At 40.0% G+C, this 27067-nt stretch overlaps 1 protein-coding gene and 1 long non-coding RNA gene across 2 annotated transcripts in view; one reads left to right on the plus strand and one right to left on the minus strand.

The window, feature by feature from the left end:
• LOC101735151 overlaps nucleotides 1-17814 on the minus strand; it is a 34357-nt gene extending 16543 nt beyond the window's left edge. Inside the window, exon 1 of the long non-coding RNA XR_004223611.1 lies at nucleotides 17681-17814. This is a non-coding gene — a long non-coding RNA (uncharacterized LOC101735151). The remainder of the gene's footprint in view (nucleotides 1-17680) is intronic.
• Nucleotides 17815-17886: 72 nt separating this feature from the next.
• The window catches only part of noc3l (NOC3-like DNA replication regulator), a 33989-nt gene continuing 24808 nt past the window's right edge, over nucleotides 17887-27067 (plus strand). The window contains exons 1-7 of the mRNA XM_031905952.1: nucleotides 17887-18052; nucleotides 21636-21843; nucleotides 22708-22831; nucleotides 23425-23582; nucleotides 23666-23728; nucleotides 24297-24427; nucleotides 26551-26712. Coding sequence (XP_031761812.1) covers nucleotides 18044-18052; nucleotides 21636-21843; nucleotides 22708-22831; nucleotides 23425-23582; nucleotides 23666-23728; nucleotides 24297-24427; nucleotides 26551-26712 — 855 coding nt within the window. The 5' untranslated portion in view covers nucleotides 17887-18043. The remainder of the gene's footprint in view (nucleotides 18053-21635; nucleotides 21844-22707; nucleotides 22832-23424; nucleotides 23583-23665; nucleotides 23729-24296; nucleotides 24428-26550; nucleotides 26713-27067) is intronic.

Consider the following 27067-nt stretch of genomic DNA (forward strand, 5'->3'; position numbering starts at 1 on the left):
TATACACAAATTTTAGTTATGTGAAACATATATCCATTTACTCTGACTATGTGGTGGACAAACATAAGCTTCATGCATAGAGTTTGCTGGGTAAGAAGCCCCTTTATTTCTAAATATGTTCCTTGATTTGTGAGGGGATTCTTATAAGTATCTACTTTTACCCTGTAACTGAAATTTGTATTATTTAAATCTTTTATTGTTATAGGAATGCCTATTAAAGGATTTCCTTTATGGTCCACTGATGCGTGTGAACAAACCCAGCAATCAGTGGCGTTCAATCTGTTAGGCAGCTTCCCGTGCAACTGCCAAACCGTACCTTGTTGCCAACCTTGACCCAGAATCCAGGCGGTGCACTCGCGTTATAACTTTTGGGCCTGACAGTTGAATTACTATACCTTTTGGGTTCTATCACTAGCAACACCTCTTAATAAAGATTCTTTAAATTCCTTTTTAACCCTTCTTTGAAAGTAGTTCTTAATTGAACTTTGTCTCAGTAAATGCCAATTTCAATCTGTGAAAGAATTCCACAGATCCTTCCTCACTTGTTTGCTTAAGGTTAGTGGCCATTGCCCAAGTTTTATTTAATTTGCCTACTAACCAATGTTGTTCTAAAGCTTTAATTAAAGCCTGCCCCTCCCTTATATCTGTATATCCCGTTTCTTCTCTAATTGAGGAACCTGCTTTAGGAGAATGGGCATTGCATTCCTCTATAATTGGAATAACTCTCGGACCAAGTCCTGACTTCATTAACTGTTCTATGTTTCTTTGTGTTACAATTTAAGTTGATTGTATGACTTCAAGTATTTACAAACCCTGCCGGATTTACATCAGGGTCTGGAATTCCCTCTAAAAGGGACATTTGCTCAGTTCGGGACCAATGTTGGTACCAATTTACACTGTATCTTGGGACTGGATTATCACCCTCAAATACAGCTTGTATCCTTAAGGGAAGCGTACCAACTATATCTTGTTTGGAGTAGAGGGTAAAACACCTTCCCCTGCGTGTGGGTAAGCTAAAGGTAATTCAGCCCCTCCCGTATACGGTGGAGGGTCAGATGTCACAAGAGACATTGTATGTGTACTCACTGAGTTGCGTAAAATAGCTTTTCTCTTACCTTCTCCCTCTGCCTCTTGTGCTTCATAATCTCTGCAATACCCCCCTTTGGTAAATATAAAAATATTTTAAATCATTTTTTTTTCCTTACATTTGCAATTATAGCATCTGATAAAAGAGTTTTAGTCTCTTTGCTTGCACTGCCATACTCATCTTCTTATTTTTTTTTTAATACATTTTAATTTTTAAACTGTATTCTAATGTTGTTTTTTTCCTTTCTCTATTGCTTCTGTTTCCTGAGTTCTCCTAATAGCTCGCATTTCTTCCCTTTCTGCCTGCTCTTGGGTCTTTATTTGCTTATCACTAGAAAGAGTAGTAAATAAAGCAGCAAACCCATAGGGATCATCATCATCTAATATGCTTCCATCCGGCCAGGAGGCAGGAAGCTTACCTTTTTGAATATATCTATAATTCCCACTATAAAAACATTCCAAAATTTTCCCTGGTTTCTTTTTACTCTCTGCTAACCATACACGTGCTTCCGTGTCGTAACCTTTCTTTCTTAACCATTTATCATGGGTATCAATTAGAGTCTCCCAGAGAACTCTATCTAACCTACCAGTATCTGGCATCCCCGTTTTCTTACATGTACCTTCAAGGGGTGCCGTAACCCAATTCCCATGATTTTGCTCCATCCATTGTATTGCTGTTTGACCAGGGGGATAAGCAACCCTCTCCTTAGGGTTCTGTTTCAGACGGAGCACCATATTGCCCATCTCTTTTAAGTGGTTGGCCAACCAATTTACCAAAAATGCCCCACCTACCAACTGGACCTACCTTGGTCACACAGCTTGGAGGTGTTTTACCTGGGTAAAAGCAATTTCTCTATCCAACCGTTTGCTACTCACTTACTTTAACAATATTTTCCAAATAATCTTAACTTTAAACATTCACCAAGTCTTATCAGTTGCAATAAAAGAAGAATAGGAAAATAGAAAATAGACAACTTTTTACAAAAAAGGTAGTGTTGTGTTAGGTAGATACTTGGAATTATCTACTGCTTACGTGTATATTCTTAGTTTGCGGTTTATACACTAGAAGTACTAGAACTAGAAGGAAATAGTTGCACAGAGACTAGATATTCTTAATCAGATATGCATATAACCCATTTATCTTGATATTCTAAAGGAAACATGTGTGAATACCTAAACGTTTAAAACATACTTAACATATATATTGATATACTTAAACAAATAGAAACAATAGTTATTTGCAAATATTTGCAGCCACAACAGCTTTGAAACAGATATTTGACAGATAATTCTAGATATAACAGATTCAAACAGATATTAGAGAGATGTCAAACACTCTTACACACAACAGCTTTGAAACAGATATTTGACAGATAATTCTAGATATAACAGATTCAAACAGATATAGTAGAAGTTAAAGATACGACAGCTGTTAAACAGATATACTTAACCCCACAGCTAAGGTCCGTGATCTGGAGTGTGTGATGTTCTAGACCACTCGTGTGACTAGTCACACTTGTAAGGGAAAGTCCCTTGGTAAGCAAACAATGGGCTCACCTGCCGGCTTGGGGAAGTTTCCGTTACTAGAGTCACAGCCGCGTATGATGGTGGTCTTTTCAATCACATCCAGACCCAAATTCTGGGGTTATGGTCAAACATTGAATATGAAGCCAAAGGATTGTCAGCTGTAGGATAAAATGTATTGCATGCAAGAGAACAGACGCAGACACGAGGCCTAGTTGTTCTGTCCTACCTGATTGGTGGGCAGATCTTTATTTATATAATAATTGTTCTCACAAAATGAGGACATAGGGTGTCGAGACACAACAATTGAATAAATTCTCTGTACTTCAATAAGTCCTGTGAGTGCGGTACCAGTTACTCTGTGCTACATTATTTTGGCTTGGACTGCACCCAGGCATCTTAGACCTTTGTTTGTCGTGAGTGCCTGTCACTACAAGTTATGATTATATATGTATATATATATATATATACCCAACTCACCCAAGGGGTATAATTGGGCCTTTGTTATTAACATGGGGTGAATAGCAGCAATGTACTATGTCGTTATTCTAACTGTACCAATGCTCATTTCTGATTGTCTACTGTAAGCAAACTTATAGTATGGTTTAAGTGATGTAAAGCTCAAATTTTAGGGTAAAATTATCAGATCTCTGCCTTCCTCTTTATCATCACTGAAGCTGACTTTTTATTTTTTTCTCTTCTCTATATAGATCTTGCTACAGAGCTTTGCCTGCTTCGTGGTTTTTTGCTTTGGCGATTTACCCTTTGGATCCAATTTTTCTGTGTTTTTTTTAGTTTAGTACATTCCATCTTAACTAAACTAGCGTCGGGGAAAACCAGAACCTACAGAGGGAGGCCCCTTTGGGGTACCCCGGCCTTGTGCCGGCCCCTCTGCATTACACCATCTTGCAAGCTTCTTTAAAGAGGTAATCTTGTAAATTTATTCTACAGCATATCTGCCTTAAATTCACTGGGGGAGTCTCTTCAAAAGTGCCCATGGTTGTTTTCATGGCAGGTAAGGCTGCCGCCATCTTCTGCCAACCTCCCAGGATCCCCTGTGCCTTAGTCAGACATTGTACATGTGCAGTACAGAACTTTTCCAAAGTGATTCTTGTTGCACATGTGCCAAGTCTGAAGAGGTGGAGGATGCTGGGAAGCTGTGGGAAGATGGCAGCAGCCTGCCCTGCAGAAAACTACCCTGGGCCACAGTGTGCTACATTATGGTACATAAGGATACAGCATCAGAAGAATGGCAGCAACTAATGTGTCATTAATAGTAATAAAGCTCAGGGTATACTCTTGGTAGCCCTGTATTTTTTAAAATAGTGAGAGTCACTGACCCCCTGATCCTGGGCTGCTTCTGCAAAACATGAGAAGGGAAATAACAAATCTTTAAACGGCAAGTCATTATTCTCTGGGAACTATTGAGCATATTGGAAATTGGAAAAAGTGGATTACTAAATTTGAGATCTTTCTATTTCTGTTCCTAATGTAATGCCCATTTGTATCTGTGCCTTTAGGTTTGTTGAGCGTGAGAGAGAACATGGCCGCGTTTCAGGTAATGCCACTGTCTCTTTTGTACAAAATACCTTCTCATCTGAACTACTGTTTGCCTTTCACATCATAGTCTCTTACACAGTCAGCGAATTGAAGGGGGGCCACACGGGACAAAACTGTTTCCATAGATTCCTGAGCACGCAGGTCAGATTCAAAAGCAAACTAACTCAACAGTTATGTCCAATGTGGCCCCCTGTTAAGTCGCTGACCACTAATGTGTAAGTGTGTGTAACCTGTGTTAATGCAGGTTAGAGACAAGTAAAGAAGGAAGTTGTGTTTAGGCTAATATGTTAGACATCCCTTCTATATTTGCTACTTTTTGGCTAATTAACTGACATTTTTTTTAATTTTACTTAGCCTATTTACCCGGTTTCATTTTTACACTAAACAGTTCCTTTGAAGGACAAAGAAGAGCTTGTTTACAGAGAGGGAGCCAATATGTTAGACACCCTTAGTGAATTCAATGGCCACATTTTACCTTGGGCCAAGTCTCCTTTAGTAAAATTCACTTGGGGAAAAAACTAACAGACTGCCACCCCATAAGCCATCGTCCTTATTACTGACATGTAGGTGCCATAGAAATTCCAAACCCTTTCTGTCACTATTCTCCTCAAAGTCAGACTGATTGTGAGCAGTATTTAGATCCATTTAGAATTGTGTAGCTAATTCTCTTTGCTTTCACTTACAGATGATTTATGATGCCCTGAAGGACTTCAGGACAGAAAACAGCAACATGGAGGCCCTCATTTATTATTATGGTAAAATCCTGCATTAATCATTTGCTTAAGTCATTTTTAGCTTACAGCCTTTCCCCAAAATAGAGAGTGTAACTTCCAGTGTCCCATTTACATTCAGCAGTTCTATAATTGCTGTACCTTGATTCTACCAAGCTACCCATTGGTACCTGACTGCCAGTAGCGGATTAATGATATATTGGGCTCCTAGGCTACACTTTTTACAGGCCCCCCTTCTAGGCTGTATCTGTGGAGAAAAAAAATCTGTGGGGTCCATGTAATTGGGGGGCCCATGAAGCTTTTGTAAATTATTACTTTTCAGCTCTGCTCTTCAGCGTCTACTCAGCTCTACTCTCCCATTTCTATTTAATTATTATTTGCACTGACATGCATGTGTGTGCCCAACGTTCACTGAAGCTCTCACCTTTCTATGCTGTGTTGGGTTTGGCTCACACCAGTGACTCCTCTCAACATGGCTTATAGAGCTGAGAGCTTTAGTGAACCTCGCCACGCACCCCCACATCAGCACAAATAATAATAATAATAATAAGTAAATCAGATATGGTAGAGTAGAGCTGAGTATATCCGGAAGAGTAGAGCTGAAAAATAATAGTAATAGTAAACTATAGCCTAGGGATGCCTAATGATTATTCCGCTGAGACTGCTCATGTACCCAGCTTGAATTAGTAAAAGGGATGCCTGTAAGAAGGCTAAAATGATGCAGTTGCTCTCTGTAGGGAAATTCCCTGAGCTGGCGTGTTTCTAAAGAAATATGACACGGGCTGGGGGAAAAGCAATGAATTAGTTCAGTGTTTAATTAAAATGTATTTTTCTACATTCACTACAGAGGGAACTTCGGGAAGATGGTCGACTTGTAAGTTAAATAAACTTGGTCTTATTATATGTTGGAAGTCATTTGCCATTGCCCCAGGGGTAAATGCAAGTTCCTTCCAAAGTATTGCCTTCTGCACAGTGCTAAACATGAGAAAAATCTCTTGCCCTATAATAGAAAATAAGCCCTCTTATGTTTGTGCCTTTTTGATTGTATGAATGTATTAATGTTCCATATAAAAGAGTCCCTTTGGACAACTTTTCCTTCTTTAGCTATTTCTAAAGAATAAAATATTGTTTTGTAAAGTGGCAAAATATTATTTTGTAGCTTTTTGTTTTTATTATTTTGGATCATTAAAACATGATTATATCAAATAAGCAGCGCAATGCATTGTGTTTAACATTACCCTGTATCTGATATAAATAAGTGCCTTTATAGTTAAAATACAGTGCAATTGGAGAATGTTTTGTTAACGCTCAATGGGAATTTTTTTTTTTTAGGGAACACTTCCTTCTTTGCTACGTCGCTGATCGTGGGAGTCCCGACGAAGAAAACATCGGCCACTTTCTGGCGATGATCAACCATCTGGTAAGGAATCCAAAATAGATGTATTGATAAATAGGGAATAAATGATTTTGGATTGCCATATCCTGTACAGCTTATTTTATGTGAATCTTTATTCCACAAGATGAAATGGCAAGGCTCAGACAATAAGACTGGATGTGTAGATCCAGAGTTGCACTGAATATAAATAAACCTGCTGTTTTTATAACTATTTATTTTATCTAGCTTAAATGGTAATGGGATTAAACAGAGCCATATGTCAGTGTGCATAAAGGTAATATATATGGGGTAATTCTCCTGCAACTATAACATACAATCCATGTGCCTAAATTACTGCTTCTAGAAGTCAGTAAGGGAGTCAATTATAATGAGGAGGCATGAAAACTACTTGGGTCTTAAAGAACTTTCTTTGGGATCCAGCTTTTTCCTTATAGGTCTGATTACAATAGGAAAAGCACTGATTAATAAATACCTTTCTCACACATGTTCTTTTATGTTACAGGAACAGCTGGATAAGCTGGAGAAGACATATACCACCATCTTCAATAACATGTGTCTAGTTTTTGTAAGTAAAATTATTGTATTATTGGAGAGGTTATTATTCACTTTATGTCTCTACAATAATGAGGAACATTAAAGAAGAAGGGGCCACATGGCCACAATAATGGCATTGGTATAAAGCAGTGCTTAAATCTGAGTCTTTTTTTCCACAGATGACACCTAAAGGGAAGGAATATTTCGAGTACCTGCTACTCCAGAAGGTAAGTTACCTGCTCTCTGCCCCTGATGCTTTTGGGAGGATTTATTGCCAAATTCTCCAATATACACAATGTATTTTAGACTACAAGGAACATAAATTGTGAGTTTTGCTAGTATTTGTTTTAAAAAAAGAAATCTACTGTCCACCAGTTTCGGTACAAATATTTCAGGGAGTATATCATAATACTGTATAAACTCTTTATTTACTTAATAATTGCCTTTGATCAACCAAAATATCAATACATAGTTAATTTGGGTTGAATTTAGATAACAATCCTTTAAGTTGAACTACTTCAAATGATCCAGTGCATAGACATATACACAAACCTACAGAGACCAACCAATACACTGAAATATTATATATAAATATTGTATACATATAATAATATATATGTTAATACCTATGCTAAACTATCTGTAGATGCTGAGATCACTGTAGTCTTGAAAATTATACTTACAGGCATGAATACAATCTGCCATCATAACATTACCCTCAAGGGGCATAAAATACCCTCACTGCCGTCACCGTGAAAGTGGCATTATTGTGACTATCTATACCAGAATAATCATAAAATGTCTTTTTTATTACCCTTACGTCTTACCCTGTGCTTGCAGACTATACGGAAACACCTTTTCAGCATCATCATATAGGTCTGGGAGAAGGAGCAGGAGTTACAAGAAGTTTCTGGGTATGTATGCTTTGGCTATACTGATATTAAAAAAAAAAAACACATTTAATCCTTATCCATAAGCAGCTACAACCATAGCATGTATTTAAGTTCTTGCCCAGATCACATACATATTTTTATGCTGAATCTACAGATGGGGCAAGATAAATTGAAGCATCTTGCACTTATAAATGCATTCTTTTTTCCCCTAATATGTTTAGCTGTACATCAGTTTATATGCATACAATATATCATGATCCTCCTGGCCTCAAAATGGCAGTAGGTGATTTCTAAGCACCCTCCTCATTGACGTGTAGCCTATCCCAACAGCAGAGCAAGTTACCTACTGAGCTCAGTGGGTAACTGCCAACATTTGTTACAGTAGGGACAGTTTTGTAACAGGTATAACGTTAATGGAAGGCTTTAATATGATTAATATACTCATTACTTAATGTAATGCACAGCTATCAGGTTATATTATTCATCCAATGGCCATAACTGTTGTCTTAAAACCTCAAAATAAAATTATATCATTAATACATTTACATTTTTCCCTTCAGGACCATTGAAGAGGTAGTTCCTGCTGTAATGCAAGAAGAAGAGGAGGCCGAAGAAGAAAAGGCTCCTGCCGAGACGTCTGAAGAACAGGCTCCTGCCGAGACGTCTGAAGAACAGGCTTCTGCTGAGGAGCCAGAAGAGAAGGAGGATCCTGCAGGGGAGCCCGAAGAGAAGGAGGCTCCTGTTGAGGAGCCCGAAGACAAGGAGGCTCCTGTTGAGGAGCCCAAAGACAAGGAGGCTCCTGTTGAGGAGCCCAAAGACAAGGAGGCTCCTGTTGAGGAGCACAAAGAAGAAAAGGCTCCCGTTGAAGATCACATAGAAGAACAGGCTTCTGCCCGGGAGCATGAAGAACAACAGGTTCCTGCTGGAGAGAATGAAGACTAGGCTCCTGCTGAGGATCATCAAGACAAGGAGATTCCAGCTGAAGAGGACAAAGAAAAACAGGCTCCCACTGAGGAGCATGACGAGCAGGAGGCTCCTTCTGTGGAACATCAAGAAGGGAATGCTCCTACTAAACACCAAGAAGAGGATGCTCCTTCTTTAGAATATCAGGAAGAAGGAGCTTGTGCAGGAAAAGAACAGGAAGAAGCAGCTCTTCCTGAAGGGGTGGAAGTGCTAGCCCAAAGAAGGAGTGTGAAAAGGGCAATTGTGAAGAGGCTGCAGAGAATTTGGGTAATATATGTATTTACTGGCAATCACTGGCAAGTGCAGCTCCACTTCCCTTCCTTATGTTTCAGTTGTATGGGATATGTGGCAAAATGAAAGTGTATAGCTGCTAAGGTACTAGGTTGCTGACTCTGGGTACAGATCAAGTCTGAATCTCTAGTATGCCAATGGGGTGGGTGGTATTTTAACTCTCATAGGGCTGCTTTAGGTCAGGGTTAGATATCAGCTTTTGGAAATGGGTCCTCATTGGGAACTAAACTGGTCCCTGGTAATCAATAAAAGGTGCTATTACAGGTAGCTGATGTGCTATTGAGTCAGACGTTAATATCAAGTATCAAATATTTGTGGGTTGTAATTTATTCTTAATTAAATTCTTTCTAAGCTTTTTCTTTCCTTTGCAGCATTCCACCAGAAGAATCCTTTGCTGCCACCATCGTCATCCTTCAACTTAAATCACTCCTCCTGTATGTACACTGTATGTGTATGGGTAAGATGGGTTGGTTGGGTGGATGGGTTGGGGTGTGTGTGTGTATGCATCATGTATGTGGAGAGAGGTGGATGCATGTCTGGGTGTGTAGAGGGTGAGTGCTTGTGTGGTTGTGTATGGAGTGGGTTGCATGTAGGTGGGGGGGTTATAAGTACATGTGTAGGTGGGTTAGTGGGTATATGGATGTGTGTAAGGAGGTGGGTGGTTGTGCATGTGTAGTGGGTGGGGTACTTGATTGGGGGGTGGGGTGCACAGAACATGATCCAGGTTGTAAAACTGACTGCCGTTTCCAGGAGTCAGGAAGGAATTTTTTCCCTTCTCGGATCATTATCTGCATGCATGTGTAGAGGTTGTGTATTTATAGAGAGGTGGGTGCATGTTTGGGTGTGTAGAGGGTGGGTACATGCATGTGTATGGAGTGGGTTGCATGTAGGTGGGGGGGTTATGAGTACATGTGTAGGTGGGTGGATTAGTGAGTGTATGGATGTGTGTAAGGAGGTGGGTGGTTGTGTACTGGGTTGGGTACTCGCTTGGGGGGTGGGGTGCACACAATATGATCCAGGGTGTAAAACCGACTGCCGTTTCTAGGAGTCAGGAATGGATTTTTTTTCGCCTTCAGTGCAAATTGGCCGAGCACCGGGGTTTTTGTTTCGCCTTCCTCTGGATCATCGGCTATTAGGAATATAACTCCTCCTTTTGGTAATATTAATAAATCCTGTGACCACCAACAGGTTTTCCCGTAAATGTGTCTCTGTGTTTTTTTTTTTTTTTTTAAATCCCTATGGTAAATACTGAGCAGAGGGAAAGGGCTCCTGTGCCTCTTTCAGGTAACTGACCAGTTGTGTGATGGGGTAATTAATACGGCTGGGGGCTGTGCAATGTAATGGCAGTTTACTAATACAAAGTATGACAAGTTTTGGCATATTAACTTAGCATTTATGCACATTCTCATATATTTAGGCCAGCATATTACCAACGGTTTCCATTTGAGTTTCAGGTCACAACCCCATATCAGAGGGGACTAACTTTCAGAACTACTGTATTCAGGGTCACACAGTGCTAGGGTAAAGACAATGGGCACCTAGACCTTCTGTGTAGTCTCATCCATACTCACACGCAACACAGTCACACACACAGACAACACAAACAGGTTAATGTGTGTATATCAGATACCTAGCACCCTACTGGATCAGTGAGTGGATGTGCATATTTGTGTGCCCTAATAACACTAGCACATTGTGTACAATGAGAGTGAAATGTGCCTGTGGCATGTGGTCCATAGAAGGCACCAATAATTTTAAATAATATATATAATATATGAGCCCATAGCAGCCAAAAAACTATTGTTCTTTGAGGCTACAATTTTATTGCTAGGGTTACTTTCTATTACTTATCTTCCTATTCACATACCTGTCCCTTAAACCATTGTCTGGTGGCTAGGGTAAATTGGACCCTAGCAACCAGGTAGTTGCTGAAATTCCAAAATAAAGGGATGCTGAACGAGAAGCTGATTCAAAAATAAAAAAAATGAAGACTGCAAATTGTCTCAGAGAAGTTCTATTTGCACACACTTATCAACTTGATCGCATACATTACCTTCAAGCTGCAGCAGACAGCAATGCACCATCCTTAGAATTTCAAATCACAAAGCCTGTGGCCTTTATTTTACTTGACCTCTCATTTCTGAGCCAATTTACCATATAAGGCTGCAACTGTCCATTTTTGTGCATAGGGCATTGGGCAAACAGCCACAGGCCTCTGAGCTCTGTTTCAGAACACAGAGACTTGTAAGACTTGGACTGCAGTTGGAATCTAGTGCGCCCAAAGCCCCCTACCCTTCCCATGCAAGCTTTATTTAGAAAACATTCTAATCATGAATGCACTTTATGAACCCAGATGCCCCCCTCAGAGAAGCTTATCCAAGATCTGTGTAGAGAATACATAAGCCAAAGCTGGATTATAAAGAGGCTGTAACTGAACTATAACTAAATGCACATTTGGTAATAATTTACTGGACAAAAGTGAGCTCTAATAGGGAACTGTGATGTTGGACGTTGGGACGCAGTTAGCATTAAGCATTTTAAATGGTGAAAGGGTAGACATATTATAAAATGATTTATGGCAAGGTTAATTTAAAAAACAACAATTTGGTTGCTATAATGCCAGTAACGATAGCAATCAAGCAAAAGTATGATGATGAATGGGAGGGCCTAAGTAGACATATAAGCACAAAATAACAATCAGAATTAAAATTTAGCCTCACATAAGTTTGAATCCTTTGCTTTTCTCTGTAATAATAAACAGTATTTGTAATTAATGGTATCAAAGCTGCATGAATTCATATTGGAGAAGATAATCCTATTGGGTTTATTTGATACTTGAATGTTTTTTTAGTAGACAAGGTATGGTGATACAAATTGCGGAAAGACCCCTTATCCAGAAAACCCCAGGTCCCATGCATTACAGATCGCATAATAGATCCCATACCTGAATTATATCTGTTATCTGGGAACCTGTTATCCAAAAAGCAACTGGGCTACTACATTCACAGCTCTGTAGCCATAATCCTTTAATATGACAGTCAGATGATTACTCACTGTTTCTAAAAATGTTAAGCATTAAAAACTACAATTACTCATATGAACAAAAATATTTGTGATACCTGCAAATTAATAACCAAGCTTGAATCATACTACTTTGTCATTCTGAAAACTACCCTTTATGTCAGTGGTTTAACTAGAGATCTGGGGTGTCAGTGCAACACTGGTGAAAGATCCCCATCCTGTCAACCCCAAAGACTCATATCCAGTAATTACCACCAGTCTCTTAGTTCCATTCCCTCTGCCCACTCCACTCAGCCTGAACAGTCTGAACAGAATTTTCCCCTTGATAAAAGGCCTATTTGTTAGTGGGTGCGGGCTTCTCTTAGTCCCAAGGCCTGTGTCTGACTGATTCACCTGCATCCCATGTAAGTATCCCACTAAGCTGAAGGCAGTCATACACTGGCTCCATTTTTGCCCAAATTGAAGTGTTGCATTGCAGAACATACAAAGACAACAAGACAGATTTTTGGACTATAAAAATAATTCTAACAATAGTCAAGAATCCCTTCAGAATGTTAAACACTGTTTGCAAGAATGGGTAAACGTATATATATATATATATATATATATATATATATATATATTGATAAAGGTCCCAGGAGGGACCGAAACGTTGGAACACACGGTGAATGAATAAATAGAAGAATTGCTGTGAAATGGTGTGCTGGTCCTGTTTATAGGTATTTACATATTTTGACTTCAGCACCCATCTGTTAAACTGGTTTAGTGCGGACACACAGCTTGACTTATATATATATATATATATATATATATCTCCATACATACATACATACATACAAATATTATTAGACCGGTACACCTTTTAAAAAAAAAAAAAAAAACTATGCCTTTATTAAGCACATTGTACAAAAAAAATCCAAACTTCAGTCTTATTAGGACCTTTCTCAAGGATAACGCAACTGCAATAATAAGCTTTACATACAAACCAAAAAACACAGAATAACGCGTGCCCAATCACAGTCACCAATCAATTACATAATTAACCACTTTCTTGTGATACAATTCAAACGTGTTCCATACATGATATTATATTAGTGCATATATCCACAACTGACTAATTTTCTCATGTGTATAATACAGATCAAGTGATGATATGACAATGAAAACTTGACTAAGAAATAATGCTCAAAAAATCATAAGTCCAATTGAGTCATATCTCAATCCCACCATAAGGTGTCGCTAGTGTACCATTAAAACTCGTGTCACAGTGTCTTGTTTTAATCCATTAAAACTCCTGTAGAAAAAGAAAAATATTCAATAATCTGCCTATAACAATGTACATAGTTACATAGGGCTGAAAAAAGACCATTAAGTTCAACCCTTCCAAGTAAACCCAGCACATACAAACCTATACTGACCTACCCATACACTCACATACATACATAAACTATATATACTAACATCAATACTGACTGTAAATATCAGTATCACAATAGCGTTGGATACTGTGCTTGTTCAAGAACTCATCCAGGCTAACTCGTGTATCCAAAAGGCCTCTCTCCTTAACAACATTTTTTCCCCATTATCACTTCTGTACCTTAATTTGTTCAACTGGCATGCATCTAAATGCTGAAGAATCATGCTGCGCTTCAGCCCAATGCTTTCCAACTGGTGCTGAGCAATGTCTTGTGTTTGCTCCCCCTCCTTCTTGTGTTTGCTGCTCTGATGCTAGTATGATGCATGCCATTTTTTCTTTCTGTTAATGACCTCACTGTTTTGCCACAATATAATAGTCCACATGGACATTTAATGATGAACACCACCATAGGGGTCTCACAGGTCATTCTCTGTCTGATCTCATAGCTCTTTCCAGTGTAAGGGTGCATGAAGTCTGTGTCCACAATGAGGCTGCCACACATAACACAACCCTTACACCTGTACACTTCCAGATGTAAGGAAAGAAAATGTCAATGTCTGTTTTTTTACATACTTCTTTTTAATATATATATATTATATATTAAGTGTAGCGTCCCGTCTCCACAGGGACTCGGCACATCACTTCCATTTTTAAACTATACATGGATCTTCAAACAAATGTACATTATATGCTGTGAGATGGCCACGGTAACACGCTTGAGAAAAGGATTGCGATATTCCCGAAACGTCGCGTAGAAGTGACAAACCGGATGGATAAGTACTCACACTGTTACTATTGGGCATTGATTGTATGCTTTTTTCAATAAATGCTACGTTTTATATATACGAAGTGCGATATGTCAAGTTGTTGAGAAGAACAAGTCAGGTTTGGGTTATAAAGAAAAAATATCCAAATGTTTGAGTATCTCTGAGCACCATCAAATCCATCATCTTCAAATGGAAAGAACATGGTACCACAACAAACCTGCCAAAAGAGGGCCGCCCACCAAAACTCACAGACTGGGCAAGGAGGGCATTAATCAGCAGACCACAACAAACCTGCCAAGAGAGGGCCGCCCACCAAAACTCACAGACTGGGCAAGGAGGGCATTAATCAGAGAGGCAGCACAGACACCAAAAGTAACCCAGATTTCCACAGCAGAGACTGGAGTATCTATCCATAGGACCACAATAAGCCGTACACTCCATAGAGCAGGGCTTTATGGAAGAGTGGCCAGAAAAAAGCCATTACTTAATGTTAAAAATAAGAAGGCACGTTTTGAGTTTGCTAAAAGGCTTGTGGGCGACTCCCCCAAATATATGGAGAAAGGTGCTCTGGTCAGATGAGACCAAAATTGAACTTTTCAGCCAAAAAGGAAGATGCTACGTCTGGCACAAACCCAACACATCCAATTACCTGAAGAACACCGTCGCCACAGTGAAACATGGTGGTGGCAACATCATGCTGTGGGGATGTTTTTTAGCAGCAGGGACTGGGATACTGGTCTGAGTTGAGGGGAATATGGATGGTGCTAAATACAGGGATATTCTTGAGCAAAACCTTTGTCAGCCTGCCTGTGATTTAAGACTGGGACAGAGGTTCACCTTCCAGCAGGACAATGACCCGAAGCATACTGCTAAAGCAACACTCGAGTGGCTTTAGGGGAAACATTTAAATGTGTTGGAATGGCTTACTCAAACGTCCAGACCTCAATCCAATTGAGAATCTGTGGTCAGACTTTAAGATTGGTGTTCACAAGTGAAAACCATCCAGCACAAAGGAGCTGGAGCAGTTTTGCCTTGAGGAATGGGCAGAAATCCCAGTGGCAAGCTTATAGAGACTTATCCAAAGCGACTTGCAGCTGTAATTGCCGCAAAATGTGGCTCTACAAAGTACTGACTTTAGGGGGTGACGAACAGTTACGCATGCTAAAGTTTTCTATTATTTCCTATTTATTGTTTGCTTCACAATAAAAAAAAAAAACAATCCACTATTTAAATACTAAAACTCTGCCTCCCTTAACCATTCTCTGCATACAGCAATTTCAGGTTCAGTGGGGACTCACTCACATTTTCTGCTTTACTGTAACAATAAAAGCAGCACCAGGATAAACTTTCCTCCTATCGCTACATAACCCACTGATGTTACACTGAAACACAGCTGTATCTCCTTGTATTATAAAGCACAAGAGTCATATATAAAGTTATATATATTCTTGTAATACATTTGGCACTTGACATAACATTGCAATATATTATGATATCCTGTAAATTAGAACTGTAGTAAACGTTCCCTGATACAAGGCTGCTCATTTCATGCATTTGACATTGGATTGAAGCGCAGATTTGAGAAAACCTAAACACAAAAAAAGATTATGTTTTATTCTGCCTGGTTGTACTCATGAGCATCCTGATTTGCATTTATCATAAGTCTATCGAGACTAAAAAAGATAGAGAGGGTAATTGTGTAGACTGGGTGGTTTGTCCATATATTGCAATATATACAGGCTGACCAACTACGTCATAGTCATCCCTGGGCTGGTCAGTCCTACACTTATTTTCATCTGATTTCTTAAGAATATTACTGTTTCGTTACACATTATTCTCAGGGATTATGTGTTACCTGCAGTATTGCTTTCCAAGGTTAAAACTCCCAAATGGTTGTCCTTTTTATTGGCCACCCCTGGGATCACTGGGAGACCTGAGCTACTGTACATGGAACTGGCCACTGCTCCTGTATAAACTATAGCAAACAAGGGAAAGTTGTGGAAAATGTTAAACCTTTAGGTGGGAGAGCAATGTGGGTGTGACCACAAAATTAATACAGGCAAAGAAACCAGGAGCTGGATCCATGGAGCTGCCCATTTCTCCTGTGTAAACTATAGTTGCATGTTGTAGTTCCCATCATTCCTCATATAGAGTCAGTAGTCATTTAGTCCATCTACTATATACATGATGCAGGGCTGCACTGATTGATAGCCCTGCCTGAGACATTTGCAACTGGTGATTTGAAAGCTAAGTGGCTTAGTGAAGCATAGAGATGTAGCGAACTGTTCGCCGGAGAACTAATTCGCACGAAAATCGGGTGTTCGCAAGTTCGCGAACTTTTAGCAAAGTTCGCAATTTTGGGTTCGCCTTAGCTGGAGCCAAATTTTGACCTCTCACCCCAGAGCCAGCAGATACATGGCAGCCAATCAGGCAGCTCTCCCTCCTGGACCACCCCTGGACCACTCCCTTCCATATATAAACCGAAGCCCAGCAGCCATTTTACATTCTGCCTGTGTGTGCTTGATGAGTTAGCATAGGGAGAGAGCTGTGCAGGGGTTTGAGGGACAGTTTAGGTAGCTTTGCTGACTAGTAATCTACTTTCTACTGCTCTGTATGTAGCTGCTGTGGGCAGCTGTCCTGCTGATCATCTGCTGTAACCCAATAGTCCTTGTAAGGACTGCTTTTATTTTCTGATTACTGTTACTCTTCTTTTCATTGTGTACTGCAGCTCCGTCTGTGTGTGTTTGCTACTGTAATTTATAGAGCCTAGTGCTATTAGTCTAGCTGTGTTGGGGACTGGTGTGCTGCTCCTAGTAGTTCACCCCCAGCACCAACCAGAAATTTAAGTTACTGTTCTTTAATGTGTCCAGTGCTGTTTGCTGTCGCTGAGCGATGTTTTTCCACCAGCAATAATATATTCCGTATCCACTACTGCGTCGTTTTGTCTTTGCGTGTGAACCGGCTGTAACCTTTACACGACTTGATTGGCATGTAGACGCCGGACATTTTAAAGCAGTTTATTACACAAGTTTAGAAATGTAGTGTGATTTCTGCCCTTTACAGCACAAAACGTAACGCTGTGTCAACAACGTATTTTTCAGAGACATTTTTGCCCTTGATCCCCCTCCTGCATGTCACTGTCCAGGTCGTGGCACCCTTTAAACAACTTTAAAATCGGTTTTCTGGCCAGAAATGGCTTTTCTAGTTTTTAAAGTTCGCCTTCTCATTGAAGTCTATGGGGTTCGCAAAAGCTCGCACTTTTTGGCAGAAGTTCGCGAACGGGTTCGCGAACTTTTTTTGTGAGGTTCGCTACATCTCTAGTGAAGCACTGTAAAGTTTAACGGTAATCCTGATAGTGCCAGTTCAATTTTGATCGGTGATTTGCCATGGATCTTTTTCACCACTGGGTGCCAAAATAATTCCAGCCTGGACAATAAAAATGATACGTGTTGCTGCAGTTACACACAATCCGACAGAAAATGAAGAAGGCAACATACCGGCTTCATTGTGGGGAGAGTAACAGCGACACCTCCCTGGGACACACGCAGATTCCCAGCCCAGTACATGTGTAGGTACAGGAAACATTGGAGGAATAAAGACTAAGCACTATGCGTAGCTGCTGTCAGGTAAGGGAAAGGTGTGAGGGCGCCCTCAGGCGGCTGCTGTATATAAATCCATGTGCCAGCGCTCTTCTTACAGCAGCCGCCTGAGGGCGCACCTTTCCCTTAGCTGACAGCAGCTGCGTTTTTCTTGCCAGCGCTCAGTCTTTATTCCTCCAGTGCTTCCTGTTGCTACACGTGTGGGTACTGGGCTGGGAATCTGCTTGTGTTCCAGTTGGTGCTGCAGTTACTCTCCGCACAATGAAGCCGGTATGTTGCCTTCTCTCTTCTACATTCTCTGTGGGACCGTGTGTAACTGCAGTAACTTGTGCAATGCCACCGTGTCACTTATCCCTGTGAGGCAGGGGCTGTAGCGCCCGTGTGTATCCAGCGCCCCTGGGTTGGAAATCGCATGTACAGGCGCGACAGAATTCATTACATATATCGACTGGAGGCGATTCGTGGGCTCTTGTCTCAACTCACCCTATGGTTACAACTAGTTTGAGTTTTTAAATATGTATAGCGTCTGTCATCTTTAATGCTTCCCCACATGCCCATGCCTTTAGTTTCTGTTCTGTTAGCCATGTATATGTACCTGCTTGCTGGGGCTCTTTAAGGAGTTCTGGTTATTTTTTATGGTTTTCTGTTTTTTATCTATCCTATCCTGCTTGTTTCCAGAATGCAGCCAAAGGGTCACCAGCAACCCGATTGCTTGTATTCATAAAAAATACTTCCTGGTTGCGAGAATTATTAACCTGAAGCAACTGTTATTGTTAAAAAAAAAAAATACAAATAAAGATCCAATTGCAGATCTTCTGTCTAAAATGATCCCTTACTATAAGGTAGGCAGCACAGTTTTAAGGTGTAAGACTCCCCCGGGGTGCCAGCCCCAAAGGTTGGGAACCTATTTTAACTGAATTCTGTCAGTTCAGTGTATAAGTTCCTTGTGCCTCTCTGTTCCCTTTATACTGCATTTTATTTTGCACACGTTTGACAGCCAGACCCTGCCTTGGTGCATCAGCAGATGAGGGAGTGATGAGGAGCCTCACCTCCTGCTGTTTTGATCCCTCTTGCTCATTACAGGTACAACTGGAACTATAGAAAGGCGGCCATGCTGTGGCTCCTCGTATGCTCACCATCTGTTCAGCTCTCTGGCCTATGGGTTAATAATAAGCGTACCTGATTGGTCCTTGTACGGCCGCCTTAAGGTGGCCACACACCATCGGTCGCGCAAAAGATCGTCAGATCCGCCACACACCGTCAGGGCTGAAACAGCAGATAAGGAGGTAGAAACAATAGGATTTCTACCTCCTTCTGCCGATTTAGCCCTGACGGCAGATTTTGGTCAGGCGCCTTCTATGGCGCCCAATCAAAATTTTCCAACTGGTCCGATCAGCGAATCAGCCGATATCAGCAGCTTCCTGCGATATCGGTCGACTCGCCGACATACCATACACGCACCGAATATCGTACGAAACGAGGTAATACTGGAGTATCTTTAACTGCTTATGCACCAGCAAGATCCATTTTGCCTAACTGGTCCGAAGAAAACACGAAGATTCAGAAATTGGCACTTGCTAGCTCTGCTTGTGTAGTTCAGCTTTACTATCAGAGACGCTGTTCACTGAAATAGACTCTGCGGGGAGAGAGCAGGGAGGGGCTCATTAAATGGCAATGGATGGGGGATTTTGTCTGTGGGGGTTACATATCCTTTAAGGCAGTGATCCCCAACCACTGGCACGTGAGTGACATGTTGCTCACCAACCCATTGGATGTTGCTCCTAGTGGCCTCAAAGCAGGTAGTTATTTTTGAATTCCTGACTTGTTGGCAAGTTTTGGTTAAATAAAAACAAGATTTACTACCAAATAAAGCCCCCTGTAAGCTGATAGTGTGCATAGAGACTGCCTAATAGCCAATCTTAGCCCTTATTTGGCACCTCCATGAACTTTTATGGTGCTTGTGTTGCTCTCCAAGTCTTTTTATATTTGACTGTTGCTCACAAGTAAGAAATGTTGGGGACCCCTGCTTTAAGGGGTTATTCCTCTTTAATGGACATGGAAAGGCAAAGTCACTTGGGGGTGCCAAAATGTTAGGCACCCCCAAGTGATTTAAATCGCCTACCTTGTACTCCGGGCTGGTGCCCCTGTTAGGAGAAAACAGCACCAGCCCTTACTGTCTCGCTGCGCGCGCAGGCGCAGTAGAGTGAAAAGCGGAACTTTAACAGAGAAGTCGGGTTTTCACTCTACTGCGCATGCGCCTATCGTATAGTCACAGCTAAGCGAAGCCGGAAGGAGGAATCGCTACAGGTACCCCGGGCTGGTGCTGTTTTCTCCTAACAGGGCACCAGCCCGGGGTAAAAGGTAAGCCATTAAAGTCACTTGGGGGTGCCTAACATTTTGGCACCCCCAAGTGACTTAGCCTTTCCTTGTCCTTTAAGTTAACTTTTAGTATCTTTAAAATAAGCTATTTTATAATTAGCCATTCTTTAACAACTTTATAATTAGGCTCTTTATTTTATCTTTTTTATAGTTTTTAAATTATTTGCCTTCTTATGACTTTCCCATTTTCAAATGGGGGTGACTGACCCCGACATCTAAATAACAAATGCTGTCTGAGGCTACAATTTATATTGTTGTTGCTATTTTTTTTATAACTTATCTTTCTATTCAGGCCCTCGCCTTTTCATATTCCAGCTTTTTATTCAAATCAAGGCCAGGTTGCTAGGGTAGTTTGGACCCTAGCAACCATATTGCTTCTGAATAACTCAAAATTATAAAATTATAAAAAATCAATTGCATTGTCTAACCATATCGCTCCCTATATCTTGCTAAAAGTTATTTAAAGGTAAACAGGGTAATCTGCATAATGGCCACCCATTATCAAGAATGCAGATTACCCTGTTTACCTTTAAATAACTTTTGGTAACCAGATTTCATTCAAAGCTTTACTGTATAGAATGGCTTACAAAAATGACACACCGACAAAAAGCTTAAAATATTTGCATAGTAATAGTAGCAATATTATTAACTGCCTAGTTTATTTCCCTCCACAACATAACAAACATTACAATACAGGTAAATTACCCTTCCTTATTCCAACAGGGTCCCTAATTAGGGTACCTATGTCCTTACTTGTGTAAACTCTTTCCTACAGCTGCACATAAGCAAAGATGGGGAGATAATATAGAGCACTGTCTGCACTGTGAGTGTTGTAAATCACATGACTTGTAGGCCAATATCTGCCTATTAACATCTATATTAACTCAAGGAAATTAAACAAAGATAAGCTAGTTTTACCTGAAGGCAGGGTCGGACTTGGGGGTGCAGGGCCCACCGGGGCTGCTGCCCCAGGGACTCTGCACCCCTCAAGGTGCCCCTGCCGACCACATTCCCTGCAGCACCCCCCTAACCCCCAATGATTTTTTGCCTTTCCTTCTCCGTTAAACTACAAGCTTGCTTACCAGGTGAATCAAAGGTTGCAAATTCTCACCCTAAGTACTCATCAAGCTGGGCTTCAAGGAGGTCAGACCCGCAGGTTGAGAGGCACTGAGGTTAAGGGGGCCTAAGAGGGTTTATGCCTGGTCTATAAAATAAAAAATAATTTCTGTTACAGATGAATAAGAGTAACCTGATAAAAATGTTGTTGTTCATTTTCTATATTCTACCTGTCTTTGATGGTTCTGCTTCATTGCTGTGTGTTATGTAACATACAGAATGTAATCGTAAAGGACGGCTTTATAGCTGTGATTAAACTGCACACCATTGCCACACTGCCCCTATGAAACAAGGCTTCCCCCAAGGCCGTTAATATGTATTTCTCAGTTTCTTATTTCTATCTCTTCTATTCTTCTAGAGGAGGAATCGCAAGCAAGCCCCAAGCTTCCGCAAACTGCTGAAAACCAGCAAACTAAAACTTGACAACAAATTAAGGAATAAGCAATTTAAGCAGGAGAGCTCTGCAAAGAAACGACGCAAAGAGCAGAAGAAACTGAGAGAGGCGGTGCGAGATGTCAAATCAAAGATCCCAAGGCCACTGGAGACTGTCAACAAGAAGAAGCCAGGTACTGTATGCAGCGGATTCATTTTACTTGTATTGTTGCAGGCAGGCCAACACTGACATATACAGTGTGTGCTGAGATACATGTGTATAGGTATAAAAAGGCAACTTCTGATTTTGCAATTAGTGTTTTTTCTTGAATGCATTCTAACAAGGAAGTAACAAATTCAGTTTATGTAAAGGCACAACACCTCATGAGTACAATGAGCCTAATCATACTGTCCTGTTCCTTCAGCTTTTTCTTAAAGGGGAACGATCATGGAACATGTTTTATAATATTGAAAATATAAAATCTAGACAAACAGTTTGACCGTTTATATCTTTTAAAATGTTTTGCACCATTACAAAGTTATGGCTAATTATTGAAACAGTCTCCCATCCCCCACCCTCCATAATCTCTGGCTCCCTGGACAGAGCAGAGAAAGATGATTTGCTGTGGCATGTCATGGTTCCACACCCCTCAACAGCAAATATGTGCAAAGGGAAAGTAAAGAAATGGAGCCCGGTTGAGTGCTGCCATTGTACTTATAACAGTAAAGCAGCTTATTATTTATATCCTTTTTTATCCACATATACACAGCACTTCTGGCTCTTTTGCATCTGGAGTTTGTGCTGCTCACCAGCAGGCTTAGATCAGCTGCCAGTCACTCTCCTGCAATTTATACATGCAGATGCAAATCTTAATAGCCAAAACAGCTGTGGGGCAAGACTGTGTGACAACCTGATAAGCTGGCTACGCATGGACCATTGAGCGTCTACTGATTTTCCGATGTTTCCGGGAAATATAAAGATGTGCAGCAGATCTTTGTTCCTTTGTACATTTAGAGGTTATTTCCATTTATCATATAAGTTGCTTCCTGTCATCCAGCTGAAGAAGAATATGAAGTGGAAGAAGAATCTCTGCCCTTGGACATGATGGATGAGGATGATGTGCAGCTCATGAAAGAAATGGCTCAGCGGGCGTCCTTTCTAACTAGAGACCTGACCTACAGGTACCGTTAGCATAAACCACGGATGGCTGACTATGCTTATTAGATGCAGAATGCCTGATAGAAGAGCACTTATGACAACATGCTTGACTTATTGTTTATTTTAAATACATGACAACATTTAGAAGATACTCAATTCTTTTGTAATCTTGTTACAAACTAATGGAAGTCAAGATATGTTTAAATTCTATATCATTTTTTCATTGCTGTGTATTTAGCAACAGTTAACCTTTGTACTTCCCGTCTCTCACATTCTTCCTTGTCAATAAAGTTTGCTGACTAGATGTTACTAGTAATCTATAGACACTAATCAGATGTTTGTTTTTTAGGGCTCTGGCACACGGGGAGATTAGTCGCCCGCGACAAATCTCCCTTGTCACGGGCAACTAATCTCCCCGAACTACCATTCCAACTGGCAAAAATGTAAGTCGCCGGTGGGATGGCACACACTGCGCAGGCGATTTTGGCAAATCACCAATATTGCCTCGCGAGGCAACTAGTAATCTCCCCATGTGCCAGAGCCCTTAGGCAGGTGACCAATAAATGCTACCTGCTGATTGGTTGCTGTGTGGTTTACTGGTTTTTTTTCCTACCAGTGAGCCAGTTCATGCAAATAAAAGGAAACGGGAAGATGTGATAGATAAATATGAGAAGATGCCCAGACGGAGTAAAGCTGAGCCAGAGAAAGAAGTGATTCACTTACTGCCCATTAAAGATAAACATGGCATCATCCCCCAAAGCATGGAGAAGCCAGGTAAGGGGTCCATGTGTTGGAGCCTGCACTGTTAACCACAAAGTAGGGTGTAATGTAACTACCTTTGTGCTGCTCTCCTGCAGTTATCCCATCAGAGGAACAAGAGGGGAATGAAGAAGAAGAGATGGAAGCTGAAAACACTGAAGGTAACAGTTTAAAACAACTGAAAATTAAATACAATGTAAACAGAAGTCTTTAAATAGAGTTTGAAATCAGTCTTAAGTTTCTACTTTTGTATATGTTTTTTAACCATTTATATTTTGTTATATCTCTTGGTATTTTAGCTGCTTCCTGGTTCCCTAAAATCCATAAGCATTGACTGACCTGTAAAATATATTTTTATAAACTTACTTAGTAAAGAAAAAATCTAGAACGTTATAATTGAAAAGTTCAAAATTTTATTCTCTAACATACTAAACAATAATTTAAATGTAATGTACCCCTTTCTACTACAGTTCTAGCTAAAGGTTGTCATGTGGATGAAAGTCTATGGATTTGCCCACACTTGTATATTGTACAGGTTCTATATCTGTTGCAGAAACTCTGCATCCAACCCAGCTGTGGTTCTGAATTCAACCTTCCAAACTCCTCAGTGAGAAATTTCTCTTTTAGGACTGTGGAAGCTGAAGCAGGTTTCATATTCTTAGTCTGCTTCTCTCAGACTCAGTTCAGAGTGTCTGTCTGATGCTAACAGGTTTTATTGTTTGATTTTAGAGGTGCCTGAGGAGCCATTGAGAATAATGACCGTAGAGGAAATGATACTGCAAAGACAAGCCACGCTGGAGCAGAGGAAGACTCAGATTGCAACACTGGCATCAGCTATACTCGCAGAGCCAGATAACAGTGTGTGTGGTTTGTACTCTCTCTCAAAGCTTCAATTCTGTTTCCTTAAAGCACATGTCAACCTAAAAAAAAATTCTGCCTGATAAAAGAAAACCTAATCCTACACAACTTTGCAGTATATACTGTGATGCTTAAAAGTTTGGGAACCCTTTAGAATGTTCTTTATTTTTATATGACTGTGGCCTAAAACATCATCTGATTTCCAATCAAGTCCTAAAAGTAGGTGAAGAAACCCTAGTTAAACAATTGAAACAAAAATAATTATATTTGGTCATTTAGTTATTAAAAACACATGATCCAATAACATATCTGCTTGTGGCAAAAGTAAGTGAATCATGCTCTCAGTATTTGTTGTGATCCTCTTGTGCAGCAATAACTGCAAATAAACATTTGTGGTAACTGTTGCTCAGTCCTGCACATCAACTTGAAGGCATTTCAGCCCATTCCTCCATATAGAACAGCTTCATCTCTTGGATGTTGATGGGTTTCCTCACATGAACCTCTCGCTTTAGGTCTTTCCAGAACATTTCAGTTGGATTAAGGTCTGGACTTTGACTTGGCTGTTCCAGAACATTCACTCTGTCTTTGGTAGAATGACTTGAATGTTTAGGAATGGTTCGTTGTCTTGCTGCATGACCCACTCTTGCTTGGGATTCAGTTCACGAACAGATATCTTGATATTTTCCTTTAGAGTTGCTTAGAAGTTAGTCTGAGAGGTTACAGAAGAACACAGTGTATTAGATGCCTTGCAGTTGGAGTTCTCTTTGAAGGTTGACCACTTCTGGGTAGGGTAACAACGCGTTCCTCCATTTGTACCATATATGATGGTCGACCACTTCTGGGTGTACAAGTTTCCTCCATTTGTACACAATCTGTCTGATACACATCTGCAAATGTGTTGTATGTGCGATCAGGCTCTGCTAGATCCCCTTTCTTTAAATAAAACAGGGTCTCTCACTCACACCTGATTGTCATCTCATTGACTGAAAACAGCAGACTCTGATTTCACCTTCAAATTATATGATAATCCTAAGGATTTTCTTACTGACCAAATATAATAATTTTGGTTTCATTTTTCTAACTACGGTTTCTTAATCTATTTTTTGGACTTGTTTGAAATCCAGGTGATGTTTTAGGGTCACATTCATATAAATAATATATAATAATATAGAAAATAATATTGAAAAGGGTTCACAAACTTTCAAGAACCACTGTATTCATTATAAATTTGTATTGATTTTTATGTTTGTATATATTATTGCAATTAAAAGCCGTGTTTGTCTGTCATTTTCTATTCTCTGCACGTCACTGGCTGTCCACACATCAGCCACCTCCAGAAAGTAGTCATAATAGTCCCAGCACCATCTCGGGAAATAATTTACATATGGTTTAGATCTCCTACAAACAGCAACGTTTCAGGCCTTCACACAGCCCTTTTTAAAGCTACAGTAGTAAAGTAAATTTTTTAAAAATCCATATTGGAAAATTGGTTAGAATTTAAGTTTTCTTTTATTAGGCAAACACTTGTCATTAAATCTGAATATAAATTTTTTTTTTTTTGGTCATAATCCACCCATTCCAATCCATTGATCTCAGGTATGCATATTCCACAGGATTCCGTGTGAATATTAAAGAGAAGGGGGGAGGAAAGGAATTCATAGTTAAGAGAGTCCCCCTTAGTAGCCTTAAGTTTATCTTATTTGTAATCTGAACAATTAAACCGAGCATGTAAAAAAATACTTGCTTGGGTTTCTAGCTAAAACATGTTTTTATATACAGGTATGGGATCCCTTATCCGGAAACCCATTATCCAGAAAGTTTCTAATTACGGAAAGGCCATCTCCCATAGACACCATAAGCAAATAATTCTAATTTTTAAAATGATTCCTTTTTCTCTGTAATAATAAAACAGTAGCTTGTACTTGATCCCAAACTAAGGTATAATTATTCCTTATTGGAGGCAAAACCAGCCTATTGGGTTTATTCAATATTTAAATGGTTTTTAACAGACTTAAGTTACGGAAAAGATCCCTTATCCGGAAAACCCCAGGTCCCAAGCATTCTGAATAACAGGTCCCATACCTGTATATAAATTTAACCTTTCTTGCTGTCATCTCTTCTACAGATCAAAAAGCTGAAGGAAATGCGATCAATGCTCATGGAACAGGATCCTTCTGTAGCTGTGACTGTCAGAAAGCTTGTTATGCTCTCACTGATGGAAGTGTTTAAAGATATCACCCCATCCTACAAAATTCGCCCTCTGACAGAAGAAGAAAAATCTGCAAGGGTATGGCATTAGTATTTCTGTTTCTCACAGAGATGGGGGGGGGGGGGTTACTAAGCCCAAACAAAGTAACAACTTTTTATGTTAGAGGAAAATACACTAAACTTATTAAAACAAAATATATTCAGTTACTGCATGCTATAAAAATAGCATTGCCTTACAAAACTGATACATTAGATATATAATCCGTGCTTATGGTATTTTAGGAGATGTACAAATCACTCCACATATGTTCCTTTGACTAGTGATCTTAAACATCTATTTAATTGCATAGTTACTGCTTGATATCTAGTGTCATATATACTGTTTGCAGACAGCAACTGTTAGAGATCATATTTGATATCTTTGCTACAAGACC

This window comes from Xenopus tropicalis, chromosome 7, assembly GCF_000004195.4.
Source record: "Xenopus tropicalis strain Nigerian chromosome 7, UCB_Xtro_10.0, whole genome shotgun sequence".
Lineage (NCBI taxonomy): Eukaryota > Metazoa > Chordata > Amphibia > Anura > Pipidae > Xenopus > Xenopus tropicalis.